This window comes from Gorilla gorilla, chromosome 9, assembly GCF_029281585.2.
Source record: "Gorilla gorilla gorilla isolate KB3781 chromosome 9, NHGRI_mGorGor1-v2.1_pri, whole genome shotgun sequence".
Lineage (NCBI taxonomy): Eukaryota > Metazoa > Chordata > Mammalia > Primates > Hominidae > Gorilla > Gorilla gorilla.
In genome coordinates, this window is record NC_073233.2 from 17,094,005 (window position 1) to 17,117,996 (window position 23,992).

Below are 23,992 nucleotides of genomic sequence, written 5' to 3' on the forward strand. Positions count from 1 at the left end.
GTTGAGCAACTGATGTAAAGTAAAATCATTTATTGAGATGAGAAAGCCTGGGAGGAGTGAGCCGGGGACACAGGAGTAATGGACTCAGAGTATTATTTTGGACATGTTAAGTTTGGTTGACTGTGAAACATCCAAGTAGAGATGACACTTGGACAGCTGAACATGTGAAGCTCCACAGAGAAGTGGGAACAACAGTGATGAGGTGGGCCGATGAGAGAGAGACTCAAGAAACTTGTGCCCTAACTGCATGTGGGAAATGGGAAGAACAGAGTGAGTGACTCCAAAGTTTTGATCTCTGGACAGGTAGAGAGAAGTTAATGCCCTGAGGAAGCCAGGAGCAGGAGTGCATTGGTTAAGGATGATATGAGTTCAGTTTGAAATGCTGGTAGGAGGCCCAGATGGAGAGGCCCAGCAAATGGTTAGAAATGCAGAGTGACAAGGATTGTGGCTTAAGAGAGGTGCAGACTGGTGACATCGAATTCAGAAGTATGGACTTCTAGGAGAGCTTTCAGTCACAGGCCTTTGTAAACTGATTAGGGTGGGTGTAAGAGAAAAGGGAGCTAAGGGAAGAAAGAGAGACAGAGAAAGAGAGAGAGAGAGGACATAATAAAGGCTTGGAAAGAGAGAAAGGGGAAAATCAACACAGAGGACCAACAAATGAAGAGCCAGTAAAAAACTGGCAAGAGACAGGAAGCTGCTGTCAGTACATGGAAAAGAGGAGGAGGTGGCCTGTAGAGTACTGCAGGGAGCCCAGGAGATGAGGATTGCAAACAAGCTATCAGACCTTAGAAAGCCTTGTCAGTAGACCGGTGGGTTTCATGAGGTCATGGAGGTGAAGGCTGTGAGGGTCACTTCATCATTCGCTGAGCAACCATGGACTGTCATATATGTAAGATGAACTGTGATACCAGGGAGACCTAGAAGTCCCGAAATGAGGTGGAAGCCAGGTGAGGATTTCAGAGCAGGCAGTACTGCTCTTTGGAGAAGTGTGGTAGATGAGTTTGTTCCCTCCTCTGAGCTCCCCTGCACCCTGTGCTCACACACATCATTACAGCAGAGCTTTCCATGGCTGTCTACCTGCTCACAAGGGTGAGTGAACAAGACTGTTCATGGCTGCAGGTGGTCAGTTGGGGATTGTGGTAGCCCCACACCCTACCAATACATTCAAAGAACAGATAGGAATCAGTATCTCAGCCTGTCTTTACCCCATTCGTAGCCCATGAGAATGCTGGAGCACACCAAAGAGAAACTCAGTATTGCACACCTATCGTCTGATGTTAGAACTTTACTTTTTTTTCTTTTTCTTTCATTATTATTATTATTATTATTTTACATGGACAATGGTCAGTGGCCTAATGTTGGGGCTTTTCTGCCTCCTCTACCTGGTTGTGAGGTCCTCAAAGATAAGGACCCAGGCAATGCATCTTTATAATAATAATAGTAACAGCAATGACAACAGTGATGCATTGATTATTTATTATGAGCCAGGCACTGGGCTAAGCCCCTCATGTGGATAATCTCATCCGATCCTCACTAAAGCCCTGCAAGGCAGGCATGTTGTTGTTATGAATATCAACCCATTCTAAAGGTGAGGAAACTAAGGGTTGGGGATGATAAGTAATTTGACCAAGGTTACAGCTGTCAGAATGCAAGCTTAGATTTTAATTCAGTTAGTCAAATTATAGAACCAGCATCCAAAACCAGTGGTTCACACTGCCTCCTGATGCAATAGCCCCAGTGCCTAGTTTAACATCTAATACATGTTAAGTGAAAATGTTGGCTGAATTAAACTGGGAAGAATAAAAAATCTAGTTACTGGGCATGGAGAGATAGGTTCCAGGTCTTTGAAGGGAGATCTGAGCTGAATTGTGCATGGAGAAAATGAGTCAATAGGGAACACCAGAGGGAACACCTCAAGAACACCAGAAACAGCATGGGAACACAGGAATTGAAATCACATCCTTGCTAAGTAGGAGGAGAGGCCCAGGTGCAGCCAGTTTGGGGTCTGAGTGAATAGAGCCAATGGCTACTTGCCTGCTGGGCTCTGCTTGGTTCTAGGCACAGACCAGGCCAGGCAAGGATGAAATGAGGTATGGATTCTGCCCACAAGGAAACCTCTACCCGGCCTGCCCATACAAAGATGGGGCAGGGCTGGGAATGCTAGAAAAGCTGTAGAAGCTCAGAAGCTGTAGAAGCGGAGCTTCTGGGAAAAAGAGGTCTCTGGCTCCCGGAGTGGTCAGGAATGGCTTCATGACAGAGGGAGAAGCTTCAGTGGGGCCTTGAGTGTTGAGTTGAATAGGGAAAATCAAGGGAGGAGGAAGGGATTCCAGACTGGGCCAGCTGGGTGAGCGGACTCTGCTGGACCCAATAGCAGAATGGATGGGGAGAGTGCAGGATTCTTTGAGTTGCAAAGGGCAGAAACCAACTCTGGCTGGCTCAAGTGTTAAAGGGGCCTGTGCCAATGATAACTGAACCCCCACAGAACCCAGGACTGCTAATTAAGTACACCCAGACCTTGAGGGAGCAGAGGGCTGTCAGGAACTGAAGCCCTTACTCTGTTAATCTGTGTGAATGTCTGCGTCCCTGTCTCCCACACACCATGTGATCTCACAGGCCACGTAATCTCTCTCTCTCCCCCTTCTCTCTGAGAATCCATTTTCTCCTCCTCCTCCTCTTCCTCCTCCTCTTCCTACCTCTTCTCCGGCTTTTTCTGCACACTCACATTGCTATGGCCCATCATGGCCTCTCAGCTCTAGCCTTCTCCTGCCCCAACCCTCTGACAGCTATCTCCTGTTTCAGATTTAAAAAAAGACCTGGTTTTTCTGTTTAAGCCAAGTCTCCAAAGTCACTAGCTACCTTGAAGGCAGATATCCCTCTCTGACCAGATAGCCATATCTTGGACCACGTGATAAACAGGGTGGCCGTAGGTGGGATAGGCAATAAAATATATTAGAGAAAAGGAGCGAGGAAAGGACCTCGCATTTACTAAGCTCCTGCTATGAGCTAAGAACTGTGCCAGGTGACCTGCATTATGTGATTTAATGGCCCAGTGAGATTGATTTTATTATTCCTATTTTATAAATGAAGACACTGAAGAGAAGTTAAGCAATTTGCCCAGAGTCACAAAAGTAGAAGGTAGCTGAGCTAGAATTCAAATTGAAATCTGTCCAACTGCAAAGTCAATGTTCTTTCCACAGGACCACTCAGCCAGGGAATGGGGGTTATTCAAGCTAGTTAAAACCATTGAACTTAGTCTAAGGAGACCACAGGGTTCAAACCTTGCAACTTACAGGTATTTGCTGTGGCAGACCTTCTTAACATTTTTAGGGTCCCATAACTCTGAGAATCTGACAAAAAGCTATGAATCTTCTCCCCAGAAAAATACACACATGCCTATACCATTTGGCCTGTGCTTTCATGGGATTTACAGACCTCCTGAGGCTCATCCACTGGCCCGCACCTAAAAGTCTTTGCTCTACAGCATCCCTGACTATTGGTTAACTTATCCTCCATTTGAGAGAAAGGGAGAGAGAGCTCATTACTTTATGTTAAGCCCATTCCAACCACAAAAACTTCTATGTCACTTTCTCTCCTTTAGTTCTCTCTAAGGAGTAATATAGAACCAATCTCCCTCATTCCCTGGCAAATATCTAAAGACAGTGACTACAGCATGCCCAAGGCTCCAGCTGAGGCCAAACTCCTGTTGTTTGTTTAAAACCTGTCCCATGCGGGTCTCTTCCACTGAACACCACACACTTTGCCAAAGTCCCTCTCATAATGCAATGCCTGGAATAGCATCGTGGACTGCTTGTGTCATCCAACCAGTATCCTCTTTATTCAGGGGATTCTGATTTCCTATGGCCAGTACACTAGACTACTTTGATTGTGTTTGCTCTTGTATCAGCCATGTCATTACTTGGCTCATAGGAAATCTATGGTCCACTGAGACCCTAAGATCTTTATCACGGGAGTTGAGCTATCCCTACTTTGCCCTTTCCTAAACTATCCTGAGAAACACTGTGTTTCAGCCTGTTCTGCAAGCAGGATTTTTATGCTGGTGCCATGACACAACAGATTGTTTATCTCACTAAGGAAGAGTCAAATCTTTCTCAGATTCTCCCTTCTGGCTTCACATAGTTTTTCTGTTAAATGGAAAAAAGAAAGAGATGTGGAGCAGAAAAGGATTTCTGAGGTTTTCACGTTGACATTCCACCATTAGATGAATGCTAACAAAAGCTCGATTTCACTAATCCTAAAAGGAACTTGATCTCCAGATGCACTGGCCTTGCTGGTTCAATGCCTGCACCACGAGGCCTTCTTCCACAGCCCAGAGTTGGGTGTTTTTTTCTTTTTAAAAGTCTTTGAAGTTAAAAAGTGCACATATTACTTTTGAAGAGCAAACCCAAAAGAAGTTTTGTAAGCAGATTTGTTCAAGTGAAGGCTAACCGAATTAAAGAAAGAAAAAGAAGGAGGAGGAGGAGTGGGGGAAGGAAGGATGTATCTGTTCCTCATCTCTCTCATGTGCAACACTTGACAGCTCCAGGGCTTGGGCCCCAGACCCAGATTCTTTTCTATCCTCACTCTCAAGATGATGTTACTCAAGCTCATGATTTTCAATACCATCTGTATTCCGAAAACTCTCCAACGTTTATGTCCAGCTTGGACCTCTCCCTTAACTCCAAAGTCATACACCCAGGTGCTATTTTACTCAATACATTTTGGGGGCATCTTATAGACATTTCTAACACGTGTCCAACCCCTAATACCTGCTTTTCCCTCAGTCTTCTCCATTTCAGTCAATGGCAAGTCCATCCTTCAAGTAGCTCAGGCACAAAACATGAGTCATTTGTGATTTTCCTCCAGTTCCCCACGCACCCCACAGGGAACTCATCAAAAAGGCCTTTTGCTCTACCTTAGAAATATATCCAGAATCTGACCATTTCTTACCATCTTTACCGCCATTACCCTAGTGTAAGCAACCAGAATTTCTTGCCACGTAATCAACACAATTGCTTCCTAAGTGCTCCCCTGCCCCCACAGAGCAGGCAGAGTGATTCTTTTATTTATTTATTTATTTTGAGACAGGATCTCACTCTGTTGCCCAGGCTGGAGTGCAACGGTGACGTTCACTGCAGCCTCAACCTCCCTGGGCTCAAGTGATCCTCCCACCTCAGCCTCCCAAGTAGCTGGGACTATAGGCATGTGCCACCATGGCCGGCCAATTTTTATATTTTTAGTAGAGATGGTTGTTTCCTCCTGCCTCAGCTTCACAAAGTGCTGGGATTATGTGCCTGGCCTGATTCTTTTCAATTATGAGTTAGATCATGTCACTCCCTGCTCCTAAGCTTCTTTTTTTTTTTTTTTTTTTTTTTTGAGATGGAGTCTCACTCTGTCACTCAGGCTGGAGTGCAGTGGCGCAAGCTCAGCTTAGTGCAACCTCTGCCTCCTAGGTTCAAGCAATTCTCCTGCCTCAGCCTCCCGAGTAAGTGGAATTACAGGCACCCACCATCATACCTGGCTATATTTTGTATTTTTTAGTAGAGATGGGATTTTACCACATTGGCCAGGCTGGTCTCGAACTCCTGACCACAAGTGATCTGCCTGTCTCGGCCTCCCAAAGAGCTGGGATTACAGACGTCAGCCACCGCATCCGGCCCCTGCTCATAACCTTCTAATAGCTTCCCACACCACTCAGTATGAAAAGCCAGCATCTTTTCCATGGCCTAAGAGGCCCTACATGATCTAATCCTGGTTTCCTGGACTTTATCTCCAGTCTCACTCCTCACTGCTCTTCCAAGTGATCTTCCACTCCCAGGACATTTGCACTTACTGTTCCCCTGCCTGGAATACTCTTCCCCAGTTATTATCTGCTGGGCTCACTCCCTCCATGTTCTTGAGTCTCTGTTCAAATGTCACCTTATGCAGGGTCACCTTCCATGACCATCCAATCTAAAGTATCACTTTCTACCCTGTCACTCCATCCTCTCTTTTATTCCTTTATAGCACTTACTGCTATCTAATATGTTACATATTTGTCTGTCTGTTGTCTATATTCTGCCTCAAGAATGTGAAAGCAGGAACTTTGTTTTGTCAGCTGTTGTATTCCTGGTGCCCACAACAGCACATAGGTAAACACTCAGTAAGTGTTTCTTGACTGACTGACTGAATGAATTAATGAATTTATTGAGTACCTACTAAGTGTCATTATGAGTCACATTTTATAAATTAGTCAACTGAGGTTCAAAGATCTCATAGATGGTGACAGCCAAGATTTGAACCCGTATCTAAGGATGATAACAGTGTTGGATCTGGATAGGATCACATGACCGCCCCCCTACCCCATCAGAATCTGAGATGCTGTGTCTGTTCTCGGGCTTGGGTATGCCTGAGACCCTATCCCACTCACATGGCCTGAAGATTGTCCCTCTCAAAGCCAGCCTACCATGACAGATGGCACTCTCCTTCTACTCCTTCTACTTGACAGACAAGCTCTTGAGGTCCTGCATGGCTCATGGCTTTTGGGATCATGGTTTCTTCAGGGGCCACACGAGTGAGAGCATTCCCAGGGTCCTGCTTAGCCTCAGGTCAGACTCCTATGACTCCAGGATGCTCCAGGTCCTGGGTGGATGGCATGAAGACCACCTCTCCAGGATCCATCCCACCTGACCCACATTAATCCCTGTCTGATCCCAGGCTGTGACCTGCCTTATGCAGGAGTGCCCCTGCCCTACCAAGGTGCTCAACCCTTGGCATTTAGTCCCTGCCATGGAATCTGAATGCAAATCTTATACATTTTTAAGCTCTTTGGGTTTAATTCCTCCAAAAATTTCACAATGAAACTAGAATATTTGAAGAACTCTCACCCAGAAGGAAAATACACACATATGAAGCACCCACATGCGTCTGCCTTATTGGCACATTGATCCCTTATTATTTTCATATTATTAATTCATGCAGGCATTTATTCATCCCACAAGCATTTTCTGAGGGTCTCCTTCACGGACTAAGCCCTTGTGCTGGGTGCTAGGCATGGGGCACAAATTAGACATACTCCCTGCCTCAGGTTTATAGTCTAACAGGGGAGACCACCATCATCATCACCATCCCATCATCATCAGTGTAGCCAACATTCAAATGCTACTTCTAGTGCTGGGTACTGTTCTGAGTATTTATATATATTAAGCTGTTTCACCACATGTTAATTCTGTAAGTTAAATGCTATTCTTATCTTCATTTTACAGATGAGGAAACTGACGCCTAGAGGGTTGTGACTTATGCAAGGTCATGTAAGTGGCAAAGTTAGAATCTGAACACAGATAGTTTAGCTCCAGAGCTCATACTCTCTTCCACTCTACCTTAATTCCAAAAATCAAGTGTGAGTATTTATGCTGACATGCAGCTACAGACACAAAGATTTTCAGAGCCACATTTCAGAGTCCAATGGGAAAGTCATAAACATTGAAGGAAACCAGTCAGCCAGTCTTTCAGCTTCTGAGACATGCCCTCGAAAAACATCTCTCCCAAAGCGCTAAAGATGAACATCTTGGACACATGCAGAAGTTGAAGAGGGAGATAGGAAGAGGAACAGAGGAGAAAAGGAAAACAAGCAAGTATCAAAGACTTACTTTGTATAATACCAGATACCATAGAGGGCAATTTATATACATCATCTACTCTCAAAGCATATTCACAAAAAGAGTTTGGTCTGCATTTTCCTATTAAGATAATGAAACTTAGAGAATTGAAATGCCTTATCCAAGAGCACACGGGTGCTGTATGGTAGGGCTAGGCCTCAACACCCCAAGGCCCATCTCTGTCCTTTAATCCAGTTACTGACACTGAATTCAATTCTTTCCCCAAGAAATTCATTTCCAAAAGCTATCTAATCAAGTCAATGCAATCTAACGCCAAGGTCATAAAAAGAGATTTTAACAAAATCAATAGTTAAGGACAAAGAAAAAGTAAGCATTCCACTTCTGCAGGTCAGTCTTCTTGACAAGAGCTTACCTGGCCAATTTATTCCATTCAATCAGTAAAGCATCCAACTCACGGTTTGGTATGTCAGGAAGAGACTTTTCATTGAGGTGTTCCGGGACCATGTGAGAGGAAGACCAAACAGGACCACATTTTCTCCCCTTCCTTGGGACACTGGGGCCTGTACTGTTGTTTATTTATTTTTTACATCATGCTAAGTGCAATGTTCCACAGCCTCACTACCTCTTTTATTTCAACAATGACAAAAATCGCACAAATATCTGAGCACATCTTTCAAACATGAAGAAATATCTATGCTTCAGAATTCACAAATGCCCCATCCAAATCATTTGTTTTTGTAACCTTGAACTTTCCCATTTAAAATAAACCATGCACTAGACAAAGAATTCACTTTGGATCTGAGCCTTCCTTTGTGATCTTCCTTCCTTCTTCTAGAGTAGAAGAAGATATCTTCGCAAAGCATCTAAGCCTGCTTTAGATTCTCCAGAAGTTAGTTTTTAAAAAAAAATCTTTTTTTTTTTTTTTTTTTAATAGAGATAGGATCTCGCTATGTTGCCTAGGCTGATCTCTTTTCTTTTTTTTTTTTTGAGATGGAGTCTCACCCTGTCGCCCAGGCTGGAGTGCAGTAGCGCGATCTCGGCTCATTGCAGGCTCCGACTCTCGGGTTCACGCCGTTCTCCTGCCTCAGCCTCACGAGTACATGGGACTATAAGTGCCTGCCACCGCACCCAGCTAATTTTTTGTATTTTTAGTAGAGACGGGGTTTCACCGTGGTCTCAATCTCCTGACCTCGTGATCCGCCCGCCTGGGCCTCCCAAAGTGCTGGGATTACAGGCGTGAGCCACTGCGCCCGGCCACCTAGGCTGGTCTCAAACTCCTGGCCTCAAGTGATCTTCCTGCCTTGGCCTTCCAAAGTGCTGGCGTGAGCCGCCATGCCTGGCCCAAAAGCTAGCTTTGAGGGTGCTAGAGACCTCCCTCAGCTTTCACAGATAGGAATAATGCCGGGTTTTTTTCTGAATGTTTAAGCATCCTGGGATTGGAAAACTGCAGGGCAGAACTCTGGGGACACAGCACCTAGGTGGTGGGTTCCTTGAGAGCAGCAAGGGCCTGAGGAGAGTGGGTAACCCCCTCAAAGGTGTATAGACTTCGGCAGCCACTTTGGCTCTGCACGTAAGCTGTCATCCCATGGCCCAGAGATTACCTGCCTGTGTTTCAAATGTGGATGTAGAGGGGTGGGGTAGGAATTCTGGTGGGCTAAAAATGTGGTGTGAGCCAAACAGGCTATGAAAAAAAAATAGTGTTTGCTATTAAGCAAGACACAGCTCAGACTACAAAAGGCAACAAAGTGGGATTCACCAAAGCAGAACCAGGCTTAATACCAGCTTGAGAGTGAGCTCCAAACACACCAGAGAGCACAGAGAAAAACAGGATGGGATCTCAGGGGCTACAGCCACAGGGACTTCCCAGGAAGAGGAAGAGTGGAGATCTACAGGGTCAGTGGAGGAGAGCAGGAAGAGAAGGGTTTTACTCTTTTAGAAGTCTGATGACCACCACAGTCCCTAAGGAACATGGTGCAAGTGGCCTTTGCCCAAAGCAGGGAACCAAAGCCACAGCTTAATATCACAGCACAAAATTCATTCCTTCAATAAGCATATACTTTTTTCTACTTCCTCCTAACTAGTCTCCTTGTTTCTTGCTTCTGTCCAATCCAGTCCCCCCATAACAGCCACGGAGAGACTTCTAAAATGGACTCTGTTGCTTATAGTCTCTGGCAGAGGGGGACCAGGTATCAGGGACTGAAAGGCCTCGGCCCCTTGCATGTCTTTCTTCATGTCTCTGCCTGTTTTCTCAGATGCTCCCTCTGCTGCTGCAGTGCTGGGAACCTTCTCCAAAGGGAAAAAGGATCTCCAGTCTCCATCTCCACACCCGGAAAGTCGAAACTTAAAGCTGCCCAGTTCCAACTCAAAAGATGGAGGCTACCCTGGAGTATCCTTGATTCCATCTGCTCCCTGACCTGCTGAGAGTGGCCACCTTCTCTGACTCACTGCATCTCTACTGTATCCCCCTCCTCCACACTGGGAGCTTCCAACTCTGCCGGGAAATGGGGCAAGAGGGGCAGAACCCCAGAAGCAGACTCTGCAGCCAGTTTGCAGTCCATGTTAACTTGACCTAATTCACAAGGAGAGGTCCCCATTTATAAAGAAACAAACCTATTCAGGGAAGACCAACTCGGGGACTTCAACACCCTGAAAATACTCCAAGTACCAGAGTCTTTTCTCTCCAGGCCCAGACTGTTCAAGGTCTTAAGCAGCCCAACACTTGGCATTTGGAAAACAAGCAATTACCATTTCATCCGAACAAATGACATCCTGAAGTCTAGTTAGGAAGACAGCCTGGTGGGAGATTTGTTTTCTGAGTTGTAAATGTACTTAAAGGAAAAAAAGCCCTGATGATCTAAAATTCATATTACTTTTGCTTTTGCATTCCTCAAGTCCCTCGTATAAACAAAAATGAAATTATATGAAATTAGAATTGCTCCCCCTCTTCAATTAATCTATCAAAGCAGGGTTAGATTGGTATGCCTTCTCCTAAAATAGTGTTTCTCAACATGTGGTCACCTCTGATACATACTTTAAATATACATTCCTAGATACTACTCCAGATTGCAGACAGGGAGTGGGGGAGGGCACAGTCATTTCTAACAGGCTTTCTAAGAAATTCCCATGGAAATTTGAGAACCACTGTCCTAACCAGTGAAAGGCAAAAAAATATATACATACAGATAAAAAATAAAGACTCTTATGCGCTTATGTGAACTGGAAATTTTGGAATCCCCCAAATGCCTGTAACTTCTCTCAAAAAATATTTCATGCAATTACTTGCAGAAGGCTGCTAGCATGTTGTAAACAGAAAAACAGATGAGAATACAAACTCCTCAAATCATAAGAATAATTTACTCCAGTAAGGTGATGGGTTGCCCTTGGTGCAGAGGTGGGAGGAGACCTGTAAAGACAGAGACATTCAGGTCTGGCAGGTTCCCCTCTGGTTGCAGGTACAGGAACAGACAGGGATACTGGGGGAGGACAAACTGCCATCAGGCAGGGCCAGGAGGCAGAGCAGCAGGAATGCTGAGGTGCCCCATCTTTGTTGGGGCATCCATCCTCCTCCATACAGCCTCATGCTTCACTGCATGCCTTCCACACCCCATCAGTGGCAGAAAATTGTTCCTGCTTAATTTAAGCGAGTCACAGATCCCACCCCGGTTTCCAGCCACGGGTTTAGACATGTGCCCAAACCTGGCCAATGAGATGGGAAGGCAGTGTCTGCTCAGGGACTTCTGGGAAATGACTCCTCCCTATAAAGAAGAGCTATGGGAAGAGACTATCCCTTCTTGTCTGGCACATTGTGGAGTCTGCTACGAAGCCTAGAACTGCAGCAGTCATCTTGCTATCGTCCGAGACTAAGCCTGGAACGGAACAAAGAGATACAGCTGAGGCCCTGAAGCTTGCAGCCAACCTGTCTCTGGCCTTCTAATTATGTGAGATAACAATAATCTTTATCATTTAGGCCACTTTGAATTGGGTTCCTGTTAAATCACATCCTAATGGCTAATGGGAATTTCTTAAAACCCCCAACTCTGCGTATGAGAAATGTGAAATCAGAGAGAGAAATTTTTATTATTGTAAGAGTTGACGCTTTAGAATTTTTTCTAGGAAGAAAATGGTTTTGTTGAGGAAAACACCCTGAGAACTCTTAGGGCAGGAAGAGGAGCTTCAAAGATCTGAGTGTCAGCTGGGAAAGAGGTGTCAGGTGGGGGACAGCTCTGTGTTGTAAAGGAGGAAGGGAGACAACACTCTGGAGGAAGACATGACAGAAATAAGAAAGAGACACCAACGAGAAGGCTTTGGGGTTTGTGAGATGACCCCCTCCCTCTGCTAAGTTCATAAATACTCCCTGTGAGTGGATTCCTTGTAGTCCTAGTGAAGGGATGAATTGTGCATACAGGGAACATGAGCATTTGGATCAGAGATGGCTTGCACAGTTGCAAGAGCCCAGAAGGATAAGCACCATGAGGAGTCACAGTAGACTTGGGGAATGCTTTGGACTTACCTAGACTGTGGAATTTGGGATGGGGAGCAATCTTTCCCAAAGCTCAAATACTAAGGGGGGGCCTGACAATTAGGTTACAAGGGCAAGTTTTTCACTCCATTTGAAAAGAAGGCCAATGGCTTCATCAAAGCCTCTCTGGATTGTAGCTCATCAGTAGAGGTACAAAAATCCTAGAGAATATGAACAACAAAAAAATAAGAAACCAAATAAACCAAAACCCAATTTCAATGTCCAGCATTTGAAGAATGGAGTATCTCTGAGAGGTGGAGTAGCTGGAGATACTAAACAAATTAGAGCCATTCCCACAGAGCCAGCAATGAAGAAGCTAGTGCAGTTGGAAAAGTGTGGGCCTAGCTGCCACTGGCTTCAGAAGAAGAGGTGGGTCCTCGTCTTTTTGCCAGACCTGGCCAGATGGAAGTGCACCATCTGCCTGGCCCCTGCATCTGCATGTAACAAGGCATCTGCTGAGGCTATCCAAAACTAGCACAGCCTCATAGATGAAGCTGAGTGGCTGCCCCGCCAGTCCCCATTCCTATTTCATGAGAAGAGCAATGAAATCATTAGAAGACCCAAGACATGTCTCTAAGGATGACAGAGGATCCCAAAGGGCCCAAGACTGGCTGGCACTTCCATATCTTTCTCACAACGGAATCCTGGGCCTTGGAAAATGTGGATGACTTTGGTGAAGAAGCACTGGCTACAGAGATCAGGCTGGAGGATGGAATTTGCGATTCTTGCACCATACCACCTGAATAAGGGCAAACCTGGAAGCCACAAGCTAGCCTAGACACTGGCTGATCTGACCAAGAGACCTGAGTACGCAGCTGAATGGAGAAAATGCCTGGTCAAAGCTGCACAGCTAGGCAGGGCCAATAACAGAGCACCTGGCTCCAGGATACCTGCCTGGAGTTCCAGCTATTGCCGATCTGGGCTTCCCTTGCCTCCTGCTCACCACTTAAGATGCTCTACCAACTTAGTTCATGCAGGTGAGGGACATGAAATAATTGTTGCTTACCAGTAGATCACTGCATATACCAGCCAGAATCCTTGGTGTGACCTGCCACTGGGTCACATCCAATAGCTCCTGCTCAGCTACGGGGTAGGAGGGGGAAGACCCTTCTGCTTGTCCTGCTCTAAGTAACCATTCGTCTGCTCTTATTCCTCATCTGTGAAACCCACCCCGGCCATCTTAATGTTCGCCTCGTCTCTCTCCTGGACTGTTGCCGCAGCCCGTAATGTGGTTTTCCTGCCTCCAGCTCTACTATATAAATCCATGGCACAGAAAGATGCCTGGTGAATCTTCTGAAAGCATTCTGATCAGATTGTTAACTTGGTCCAGATCTCTAGATGTCGTCTTCGTTGCTTATAGAATGAAATCTAAATCATTCCATGGGACACCCAAGATCCTACATGATCCAGGCCCAACTTTCCTTTCTAATTTCATCTCTCACCCTATCCCTAGCACCATCCTGTGCTCAAGCCACACCTGAATACCTATCCTTCTATAATGCCCTGCATGTTTCAACCTTCCTAACTTTGCTGTTTCATTCTTTCCACTCCTCCCTCTTTACTCATTGAAATCCCATCCATTCCTCACAATTCAAAACAAATACCACCTCCTCCATGGGGCTTCCAGGTGCCTTAATTGGAAGTAACCGCTCTTTTCTCTCTGCCCCTTGGTACTTCCCATCACCTAAATAGCTGTCCTTGTTGCTCTCTGCCTATGCTTCAATGAGTGCTTTTCCACGTCTTTTTTTAACCCTCACTTGAATGTAAACTCCCTGAAGTCTGGATCATATATTATTATTCAGCTGTAATTGCTAGCATGATGTGGATATTCAACAAACATCTGCTGAATCAGAGCTGAGCTAGAAGATGAAATTAGAAAGAAAATGCCAATTTCCCTTAATAGAAGACAGAGAAGAGAGAGGCCCTGTGTCCTCCACAAAACTAGCACAGCCTCATAGACGAAGCTGAGAGCAAAGTAACAGCAGCCTCGGGCTTGGCCATTCCCCAGGGGCTCACTAGGAATCCCCAGCTGTCTCCAGCCTCACAAATCCTGCTGCAACATTCAGAGACAGATCCTTGACCTGGTGAGAAGTAGACACGACACCTGTCCAAACTACAGGTCATCTGGGTGCTGAGCTGCTGAGATATTGACACCAAAAGTGCATGTCCTAGGCTGGGTGCAGTGGCTTGTGCCTATAATCCCAGCACTTTAGGAAGCCAAGCTGGGTGGATCGCTTGAGGTCAGGAGTTCAAGACCAACCTGGCCAACATGATGAAACCCCCTATCTATTAAAAATACAAAAAATTAACTGGGCATGGTGGCGCGTGCCTGTAACTCCAGGTATTTGGGAGGCTGAGGCATAAGAATCATTTGAACTCAGGAGACAGAGGTTGCAGTGAGCCAAGACAGTACCACAGCACTCCAGCCTGGGTGACAGAGTAAGACTCTGTCTCAAAAAAAAAAAAAGAAGTGCCTGTCCCAGACACTCAAGCTCCCCACTCTTGGGCCTTACTTTCAGAGTGGTTTTCCTGAATATGGCTCCCCTTGGAGGAGGGGGAAGGGAGAATCAGCCAAGACATTAGGCTTCAGCTAACCCTGCCAAGATGGACTGGGTGTGCAGAAGACTTATTGGTCATGGAAGCTCTTCTGTTCCACCTGCATCACACCCAGTGTCCCTTGGGCTTTCCACTTCCCCACTGCCTTCCATGTGGCATAAGAAAGGCTGCTTATCAGGTGCTGGGCGCTGCTTCTGTGGGAATCCAGCTCTCCTACAGAACAGGGAGGGAGATGGAGGCTTCCCCAGGGCTGCCATCTCCTCCACTTCTTAGGGAAAGAATTCCCAGTCAGACTGGAATTTGCAGTGAGGCATGAAGCATCTTCATAGTGGCTTGGGTTGGAGGTAGGGTCCGAAGGAGGCCCCAGACCCTAAGGATCCAACATGGGCACCTGGCTCAGGTGTAGCCTGCATGACACTTGGGAGCCCACCACTGCCACTGCCACCACTGTCATCACTGCCACCACAGTTTAGAGAAAAAGGGGTGGGGGACTTTTTTAGCATTTGGCTTCTACACATGGACTTGGAGGCTGGTGGGGCCACCAACTGACCTGTTACTACCAGTGTGTGACTGATACAACAGATATCTCAAGGAGAATGCAGCTTACTGGAAAAGGCTGAATGGTTACCATTTAATTCCACTAAAATCCCATCAATAACCAGGGCTTTAGTAAAACTGATGACAAATAGTGACAGCTTATTATTATGGGTTGAATTGTGCCACCCCCAAATTCATATGGTGAATCCTATCCATCAGCACCTCAGAATGTGACCTTATTTGGAAATAGGGTTGTTGCAGATGTAATTAATTAAGATGAGGTCATTAAGAGAGGCTCTAATCCAATATGACTGATGGATGTCCTAACTTAAAAAAAAAAAAGGAAATGTGGACACAGAGACACACATACAGGGAGAAGACGGCCATCTCCAAACCAAGGAGAGAGGCCTGGAACAGGTGCTTAACTAACAGCCCTCAGATGGAACCAACCCTGGGGACACCTTGATTTTGAACTTCCAGCCTCCAGAGCTGTGAGATGATAAATTTCTGGTTGTTTAAACACCCAATTTGCAGTGCTTTGTTATGGCAGCCACAGGAAACTAACACACTTTAAAAATCCTCGCTGTAAATCATGCTCACTTATTTCAGTCATCCTTATGACAACTCAGTGAGCGAGATATTTTTATTTAGCCTCATTTTCCAAATAAGAACTGCGAGGCTCTGAAGAGTTAAGAGATTCATCCAGGGTATTAAGTGGATGAGCCATTATTTGAACTTCGCTGCTTGACTGTGAAGTCTGCTTGACTCTGAAGTCCCTGTTCTTTTCTCTACACCAGCCATTGCTGCCTTAGACAGAAGGGATGTCCTTATGAGTGATGCTACCATGCATCCTGGGCTCCAGTGAGCCATGCCTGGTGGTTGTACTTCCCGTGTAGATGTGCCCAATTCATTGTATTGTAAACACAAACGGGCTTCCTGCCCAGACCACTCTGGACAGACAACCACTGGCAGTTCCCAGATGGCCACACAGGAGCTGGGGCCGACAGCCCAGTGAGGGATGACAATTGTGGCCCAGCTGGTAGGAGGATGCTTGAAGGTGAGGCCAGTATTCAAAGATCTCCCAGGTTGGGTCACTGTTCTGTAGAGGGAGTGGCCTGGGCACTAAGAGAAGCCTGTGAGGATCCTGGGTAGGCAGGGGACAGGTGAGCAGTTATGTGGGATGGGGCCTGAGGAGATATAAGCGCAAGACAAGGGGCAAAAAGGCAGGATCTGGGACCCACAGAGACCAGGGAAGCTGCAATTCAAGGTCAGAGTGACCCAGGGCTGACCAGAAGGTGGGATGTGTGGGAGGCCACAGGAGCCCCTCAGGGAAGACGCTGCCCTAAAGTCAGAGGAAACTGGTCTCTGAGGATGATTCCTTGGGTCTTTGGTGGGAATGAGATACAGAAGAGCAGGCGCTTCTTGCCTAACTTCCAGAGAAGTAACTACTGTTGGACAAATGAAGCAAAGGGGACCAACCCTGTGCAAGGCAGTTCACTCAACGGCAGGCATAGAGCTGCTGTGAGCTTTCATGTGGCTTTCATGTGGCCTTTCACATCTTCTGGCCCCGTGATGTCTGGTTCAAGTCCAGGGATCATGAAAGGCCTTTAACGGCTGCTGGGCAGAACACTCCCCTCATTTCTCTTCTGATTCCAGGCCCTGACTTCCTGGCAGATAGCATACCAACTGGCCCAGCAGATGTGCTCCAGCCCCTTCCTGAGGTTCCCCTGCCACTATCAGCCAGCCACCATTGCTTCCTCAAGTGCCTAGGGCTTCCAATATGGGCTTCCAGGCTCACCAGATGCGACCCAGGCCAGCCTCAGGAAGTGGGTGCAGGGGACTTGCTTCCCCTCTGAGCTCCACTCACCCATCTTCCCACCATGCCAGTGGGAAGAAATTTTTTGGCCAGGCATGGTGGCTCATACCTGCAATCCCAGCACTTTAGGAGGCCGAGGCAGGTAAATTACTTGAGGCCAGGAGTTTGAGACCAGCCTGGCCAACACAGCAAAACTTTGTCTCTACTAAAAATACAAAAATTACCTGGGCGTGGTGGCACACACCTGGAATCCCAGCTACTCCAGAGGCTGAGGCACGGGAATCACTTGAACCCAGGAGACAGAGGTTGCAGCGAGCCAAGATCATGCCACTGCACTCCAGCCTGGGCAACAGAGTGAGACTAGGTCTCAAAAAATAATAATAACAATAAAGAAAGAAAGAAAAATAAAATTTCTGTAAAAGGCAACATTTCAGAATCCCATTTTAAGTTGAACCTATAGCAGGGTGGCAAATACATCCCATCAACCATCCAATTCTGACTGATTGGTTGCAGCTGCCTGTAGCGCTGTGTTAAGAAGATTCCGAATCAGCTTCTGGGCTCAGCAAGAAATACTTCCGTGATCAATCAGGGACATTTGCCAAAAGAGTGAATGTGGGGAGTGGGGCAGAGGCATCACATGCTTGTAATTCCCTGTCTGTGGCTCTCCTAGTATTTGTGGCCACTCTCTGTTTTTGTTTTTTGTTTTTTGTTTTTGAGATGGAGTTTCACTCTTGTTGCCCAGGCTGGAGTGCAATGGCACGATCTCAGCTTACGGCAACCTCTGCCTCCCGGGTTCAAGCGATTGTCCTGCCTCAGCCTTCCCAAGTAACTGGGATTACAGGGATGCACCACCGCACCCAGCTAATTTTGTATTTTTAGTAGAGATGGGGTTTCTCCGTGTTGGTCAGGCTGGTCTCGAACTCCCAACTTCAGGTGATCCACCTGCCTCGGCCTCCCAACGTGCTGGAATTACAGGCGTGAGCCACCGCGCCCAGTGTGGCCACTCTCTGTATGCATGCCTGACCCCTAAGCTTGTCGGCCCTGTGGGGCTGGGTGCTGAGGTTGATGCCTAAGTCAGCTCAGCCTCCTTGGCATTTCAGTGCAGCACAGGGGCTGGCACACAGCAGGCCTCCATATTCATGTGCTGTTCTGTCAGACGTTGTGAAGATCATCTCCATTCTCAGATTTCAGAAATGCATGTCCTAAACTATGGTTTCTTTCTACCTCCCCACACAGAGAAACATAAGTAGCAGCATAATTCTTACAGACCTGGAAATAACAATTTAACAAACAACGTCCCAAGAGCTATAGTGCACCCTTGAGATATTAGGTGGGGAATATGTTCATTCACGGATTTAGTAAACTTGTTGAAGATGTGAGGGCTGTGGGGAGGACCACTGTGGGGAGGGCACTCATATTCCATCTTGTCAGCCACCTCTTCCTTCCCCCATTCTCCCTCCACCCCAGGGAGCCTCAGAAGCTCCAGATTCCCTCCCCTCTATTGGAAAGAGTAATTCAGCTCTCCATTACTCTGTCCCCAACCCTTAGCAACCAAACCCTTCTAGGTGCTCAGCGGAACTCCCCATTCAACACCCATACTCTTCACTCTACAGAAGTTTCTTCCTCTTGCATATACTATGATATATTTCACAGCTCTTAGAAAAATGAGTGAGTTCTTTCCGTACATACATGAAAAAAGATGAAGAGAAGAAAAAAACAGCCAGGTTGCAGGGCAACATATAAAGTGTGATACTTCTATATCCATGCGGTCTGGCAGGCTACATGTCAAACTGTTAGCCATAGTTACCTGCAGGGAGGAAATGAGACTGGGGGGTAGGTTGTCAAGAACATTGTGTTTTTACTCCATATAATTGTACTGTTTAAACTTTTTTTAGTAATGAAAATGTATTAGTTGTGTAATTAGAAACAAAAAAGACAGTATTTCAGCATGGGAAAAACAGGTCAAGGAATGCCAAGGCCCTGCCTTCTTGAAGAAGTAAATTCCTACACTCAGCTGGTTTGCTTGAGGGCAGCTGCTCATTTATCCCCAACTGCCTCAAGAAACAGAGAAAAGGAGGGTCTTCCTGTTGGAGATGTTGCTTGGAGAGCTGGGCTTAATGCGCCTGCATTAAATGCTCTTGCATTACTGCTGGGTAACAACCCTTCTCTCTCTCAGCTGTGGGGTGCAGCCTTTCCAGATCACTTGCTTGCATGCAGGCCAACTAGGGTGGTCCAGGCCTGGAAGACTGCTTTTTTTTTTGTTTGTTTGTTTGTTTTTGAGACAAGGTCTTGGTCTGTTACCCACGCTGGAGTGCAGTGGTGCAAACATGGCTCACTGAAGCTGAGTAGCTGGGACCACAGGCACATGCCATCATGCCCAGCTAATTTTTTAATTATTTGTAGAGGCAGGGTCTAGCTATGTTGCCCAGGCTGATCTCAAAACTCCTGGGCTCAAGGAATCCTCCTGCCTCGGCCTCCCAAAGTGCTAGGATTACAGACATGAGCCACCATGCCCAGTCAAAGCTACACTTTGATGAGCTCTTCTTCCTCAGGTGTGACCCGTGCCAGACTCTAGGGTTCACCAGGACCACAAGCTTCTCTTTGATGAGGAGAGGTGAGGGGGCTCTGAACTGCAGGTGTCCTTCCTCACCTTCCTCAGTGAGATTAGTCGGACTTGGCCAAACCAAAACCAGTAACGCTGATGAGAACAGGGAACTCCCAGCCTTAGTTCTATTTTGTCCACCCTTGATTCCTTCTCCTTTTGTGCACCATGCCTCAACTCTTAGGAAACAAAGAGGATGGATGAGTCAACAGGCTGTGGTTTTTAACCACATTAATGGATCAGAGAAGACAAGAGACTTGAATGCCCTCCCACATTAGATGAGAAAGAGGTTCCCTCCCGGGAGAAGAAAATGCCTCTTAAGTTAGCGCTGGTTGGGGAAAAGAGGCCTCAGTTCCTTGACATGTAGATCCCTCCAGAGGGCTGCTTGAGTGTCCTCACAACATGGCAGCCGGCTTCCCCCAGGGCTGGTGATCCAAGAGAGACCAAGTCGTATCTTTTATGACCAGTCTCAGGGTCACGCATCACTTCCACCACATTCTATTCATTAGAAGCGAGTCAGTAAATCTAGCCTATACTCAAAGGGAGAGGAATTAGGTTCTACTTTTTGAAGAGAGACATAGGCAGGTCTGAATGCAGTGGTGTTTACAACTAATTGATCACAACTAGTTACAGATTTCTTTTTTTCTTCTCTCCTCCCACTGTTTCATTTGACTAGCCTTAAAAAAAAATGAAGAGAGAAGTATCAAAACATTTGTGGGCATGTTTTAAAACCACTACAGATATGACTTATCTGGCTTTGTACTAGGTGCTAGAGACATAGAAATGAATCAAAATCCCTGCCCTCAAGAAACTCTCAGCTTAACACAGGAGACTGATATGTTACCTGGATTACAATAAACCAGGGATCACAGGGAGGAAGTTTTCTACTGGGGTGGGGGCAGGTGACAGTGAGATAGGAGTCTCAGTGGGGACCTTGATGTGGGCCTTGGAGCATGAGTAGGAGTGTGTTAACCAAGGTGAACTGATGCTCGGCACCCATGCCTACCTCCTCCTGGTGAGCCTTCCTGCACTGCAGAGGCTCATGAAAGAAAACTACATCCCCCAGACTCCTTGCAGGCAACCCTTCCGAGAGGATTTAGGTCCTGCCAATGAGATGTGCTAAAGCAAGACATGGAGGGCAGAAGTCAGGCGTGGGCTGAGCTCCCATGCCTTTTGCTATTTCTGCTGACAAGCTCTGACATGGAGGTGTGTGCTTTCTTGACATCATACGTGGCAGCAACCCCATTGTTCAGATCCTGACTCAAGGGTGTCCAGAGAAAGAGTGGGACATCCTTTCGCTATGAGATTGTGGCTAGTATGGCATGGCTGTGGGGTGGCACTTGTACAGAGTAGTCGGGTGGCTTCCTGAGAGTAGAAAATGCTCAGACCTGGTGGGGTGCAGTCCCAGTACTTCGGGAGGCCAAGGCAGGTGTATGACTTGAGGTCAGGGGTTCAAGACCAGCCTGGCGAACATGGTGAAACACCATCTCTACTAAAAATACAAAAATTAGCTGATTGTGGTGGCATGCACCTATAATCTCAGCTACTCAGGAGGCTGAGGCAGGAACCACTTGAACCTGAGAGGTGGAGGTTGCAGTGAGCTGAGATCACGCCACTGCACTCCAGCCTGGGTGACAGAGGAAGATTGTCTCAAAAAAAAAAAAAAAAATTCTCAGACCTTCCACAACCCCTTCTAGAGTTGGAGGGTTGCAGGGGTACTCAAAGCACACAGACAGCTTTCATCAAATTCTTCCTCCAATGCCTGCTTCTCCTGGCCACCTTTACTTCAACTCTTTTATATCCTTAAGTGTGTGAGGGGCATAGGTGATCTTACCTTGGAAAGTTCAGGGATTTTGGAACCTCAGCTGCAACTGAGAGTTACACAGTTCCATTTTAACAACCAATTACTCCAAGTTAAAACTCATAAAATGCCAACCAAAAATTAATCTGGCCCCCTCCAGTCTTTTATTGTCTCCCTTACTGAACTCACCCACACACCCACACACCATGCTGTCAGCCAAATAGAAGTGTCACTGGATTAATTTCAGAGATAAATATGGGAACTTTAGAAAGTTTACAAACTCAGCAGTTGTCAGGAACCCAGCTTTGCTTTGCCGACATTTGCCCATGGTTTCTGGCCTGAGATGTGCAGGTTAGAACGGAGCTCATCTCCCACCAGCCCTGAGCTGCTGAGATACACACTCATGATGGGGTTTTTATTATCATTCTTGTCTTAAGGCATCACCATCACATACCAGCTTTCATGGGGCTCTCACTCTCCAGCACCACCCCCGCACACACCCACACACTGCCCTAGACACTCTTTGGAGCCTGACATCCCCACATTCACTTGATAAATATTTACAGCTTAAGAGACAGCAGGCTGGAAAGCCCATGGCAGCCATGGATCCCACCCACAGTGGGACTCACTTGGTGTCGGCTTGGCTTGTAAACCTCTCTGAATGCAGGGCAAGGCGTCCTGGGGAAGAAGCTATAAACAAGCATTGCTTGGCTGAACCCCTAATTGACAGAATCTTGGAACCAGAGACTGAGTCTAGGTTTCCTGCATAGCCCACGAGCTTTAGGTCTCGGTGGGTGCACACCCTCAATGGAAGACAAGCTTGAGGATAAGATGGATTTTACTTTTGAAAGATGACTCTCCTTTGCATGTAAGTCAAGAAACAATATCCAGACATCCCCCAAAAGACTTCCTCATGCAGATTCTCAACATTTTCTAGGTCCTGGACTCATTTGAGAATACGATTAAAGTTGTAGGTACTCTACCCAAAAAAAAAATGCACGAAGGCACATACACACAGCACTTGCATGTAATAACTTTAAAGATTGAAAGATAAATTAGATCCAAGCCTCTGCCTTCCAGGAGCTGACTGTCTTGCAGAAAAGGTAAACAACAATAAGCAAAATGCGTGTCAATATAGATGAGAAAGTGACTCACACTTTGAAGGGCTGTGGAGCTTATGTATTTTGAGTTCAGGGAGACGGAGATCAGGTTGTGAGGTAAAGAGCCCAGCAGAGGGCAAAGGACTCAGCCCTAATTGCTATTCATGGGTACTCCAGCTGTCTGCAGAGGGCCTGTGCTCCTCAGTACCTAAGTGAGATGGCCTTAGACTTCTGAATCCCATGGACTGGAGATTCAACACCCTCCCCAGTATATCTGCTGGTCCCCTGGGAGGACTCGTGGTCTCCTGGTCTTTTTACCTCTCAAAACTCTGGCCTCCTCTCACATCCCTTCTGTCCCCATAGTACGTTCTCCCCAACATAAAATTCAGTCACTTCGTTCGTTTCCACAACAAAAAGTTGACCACCGCAAGCATTTACAAAGGCTTTGTGGAAAAATGGGGTGGGGGTGGGGTTCCTGGAAAAGGGCCATATAATACCACACCTGGCTTTTGCCATCTGCTGAGTCCTTCTGCCTTCTCTCCATACTTTTGTCTCTTTTCTCCTCTTTTTCAGGAGCAACTCAAAAAGTTCCTAAAGCTTTAGTGTGAGAGGACACTGAGGGCTGGGGTGGGAGTGAGGTGGGGGGTGTGTGAGTGGGGGGAACTACCCTCCTTTGCAAGCCCTTATCAAGGCATCTTTCCAAAACACACAGACTGATTGCTCCAGGAGGAATTTGGCAATAAAAATCTCTCCATACCACTTATATTGGTTAGCTGAAAAGACAAAATCCACTCTGGCCAGATTAAGCAAGAGAGAATTTATGACAGAGTATTAAGTGTCTTAAAAAACTACTAGGAGGGATTTAGAAGAGACTTTAAGTTGAGATTTCAGCAAGGCTTACCCAAATGAAACCTGGGCCCCGTGCCAATAAGGGGGCTGCTGGGTCGCCTCTGACCAGGACCGGCCCCCAGCAGAATGGATGCCTCTCGCCTCCCAACGTCATGAGGACGGTGACAGGGCTGCAGTCCCAGTCCCCCCACAGCAGTGCCCGCAGAAACAGCGGGAGCAGCAGGCAAGGGTCTTCGTTGGCTTCCGCCCAAATCTCACACAGTGCATCTGATTCGCTGAGCCTTAACGCCCTCGGACCCCTGACCGCATGGGAATCTGGGAAATGTAGTTTTTAGCTTTCCAGCCTTCGCACTACCGGAGAGTTCACTAGAAGGCAGAGGTAATAAAGGTTGAGTGTCAATCTACTGTGTACAGATAAACCACACCATATCATTTTGAATGGTGGGAGAGAGGAAGAAGGTGGAGGGGAGAAGAGAATTCGCTTTTATTAGGCAGCTACTGTAAACGAGGTAACTTATATCCCTCAATTCCTATAACACGATGAGTAGGCCTTATCACCACATTAAAGATATGGGAACTAAGGCTTACAGAGAATAAGGTTTTTTTGCGGGTTTTGT

At 46.6% G+C, this 23,992-nt stretch overlaps 1 protein-coding gene across 2 annotated transcripts in view; it reads right to left on the reverse strand.

Annotated features, from left to right (window-relative positions):
* IRAG1 (inositol 1,4,5-triphosphate receptor associated 1) overlaps nt 1-23,624 on the reverse strand; it is a 157,732-nt gene extending 134,108 nt beyond the window's left edge. Inside the window, exon 1 of one of the 2 annotated variants that reach the window (XM_055355440.2) lies at nt 23,428-23,609. In XM_055355440.2, coding sequence (XP_055211415.1) covers nt 23,428-23,529 — 102 coding nt within the window. In that variant the 5' untranslated portion in view covers nt 23,530-23,609. Of the gene's footprint in view, nt 1-23,427 lie in introns of both variants that reach the window. The other variant, XM_063710651.1, reaches the window with a different exon arrangement.
* Nucleotides 23,625-23,992: the final 368 nt, after the last annotated feature.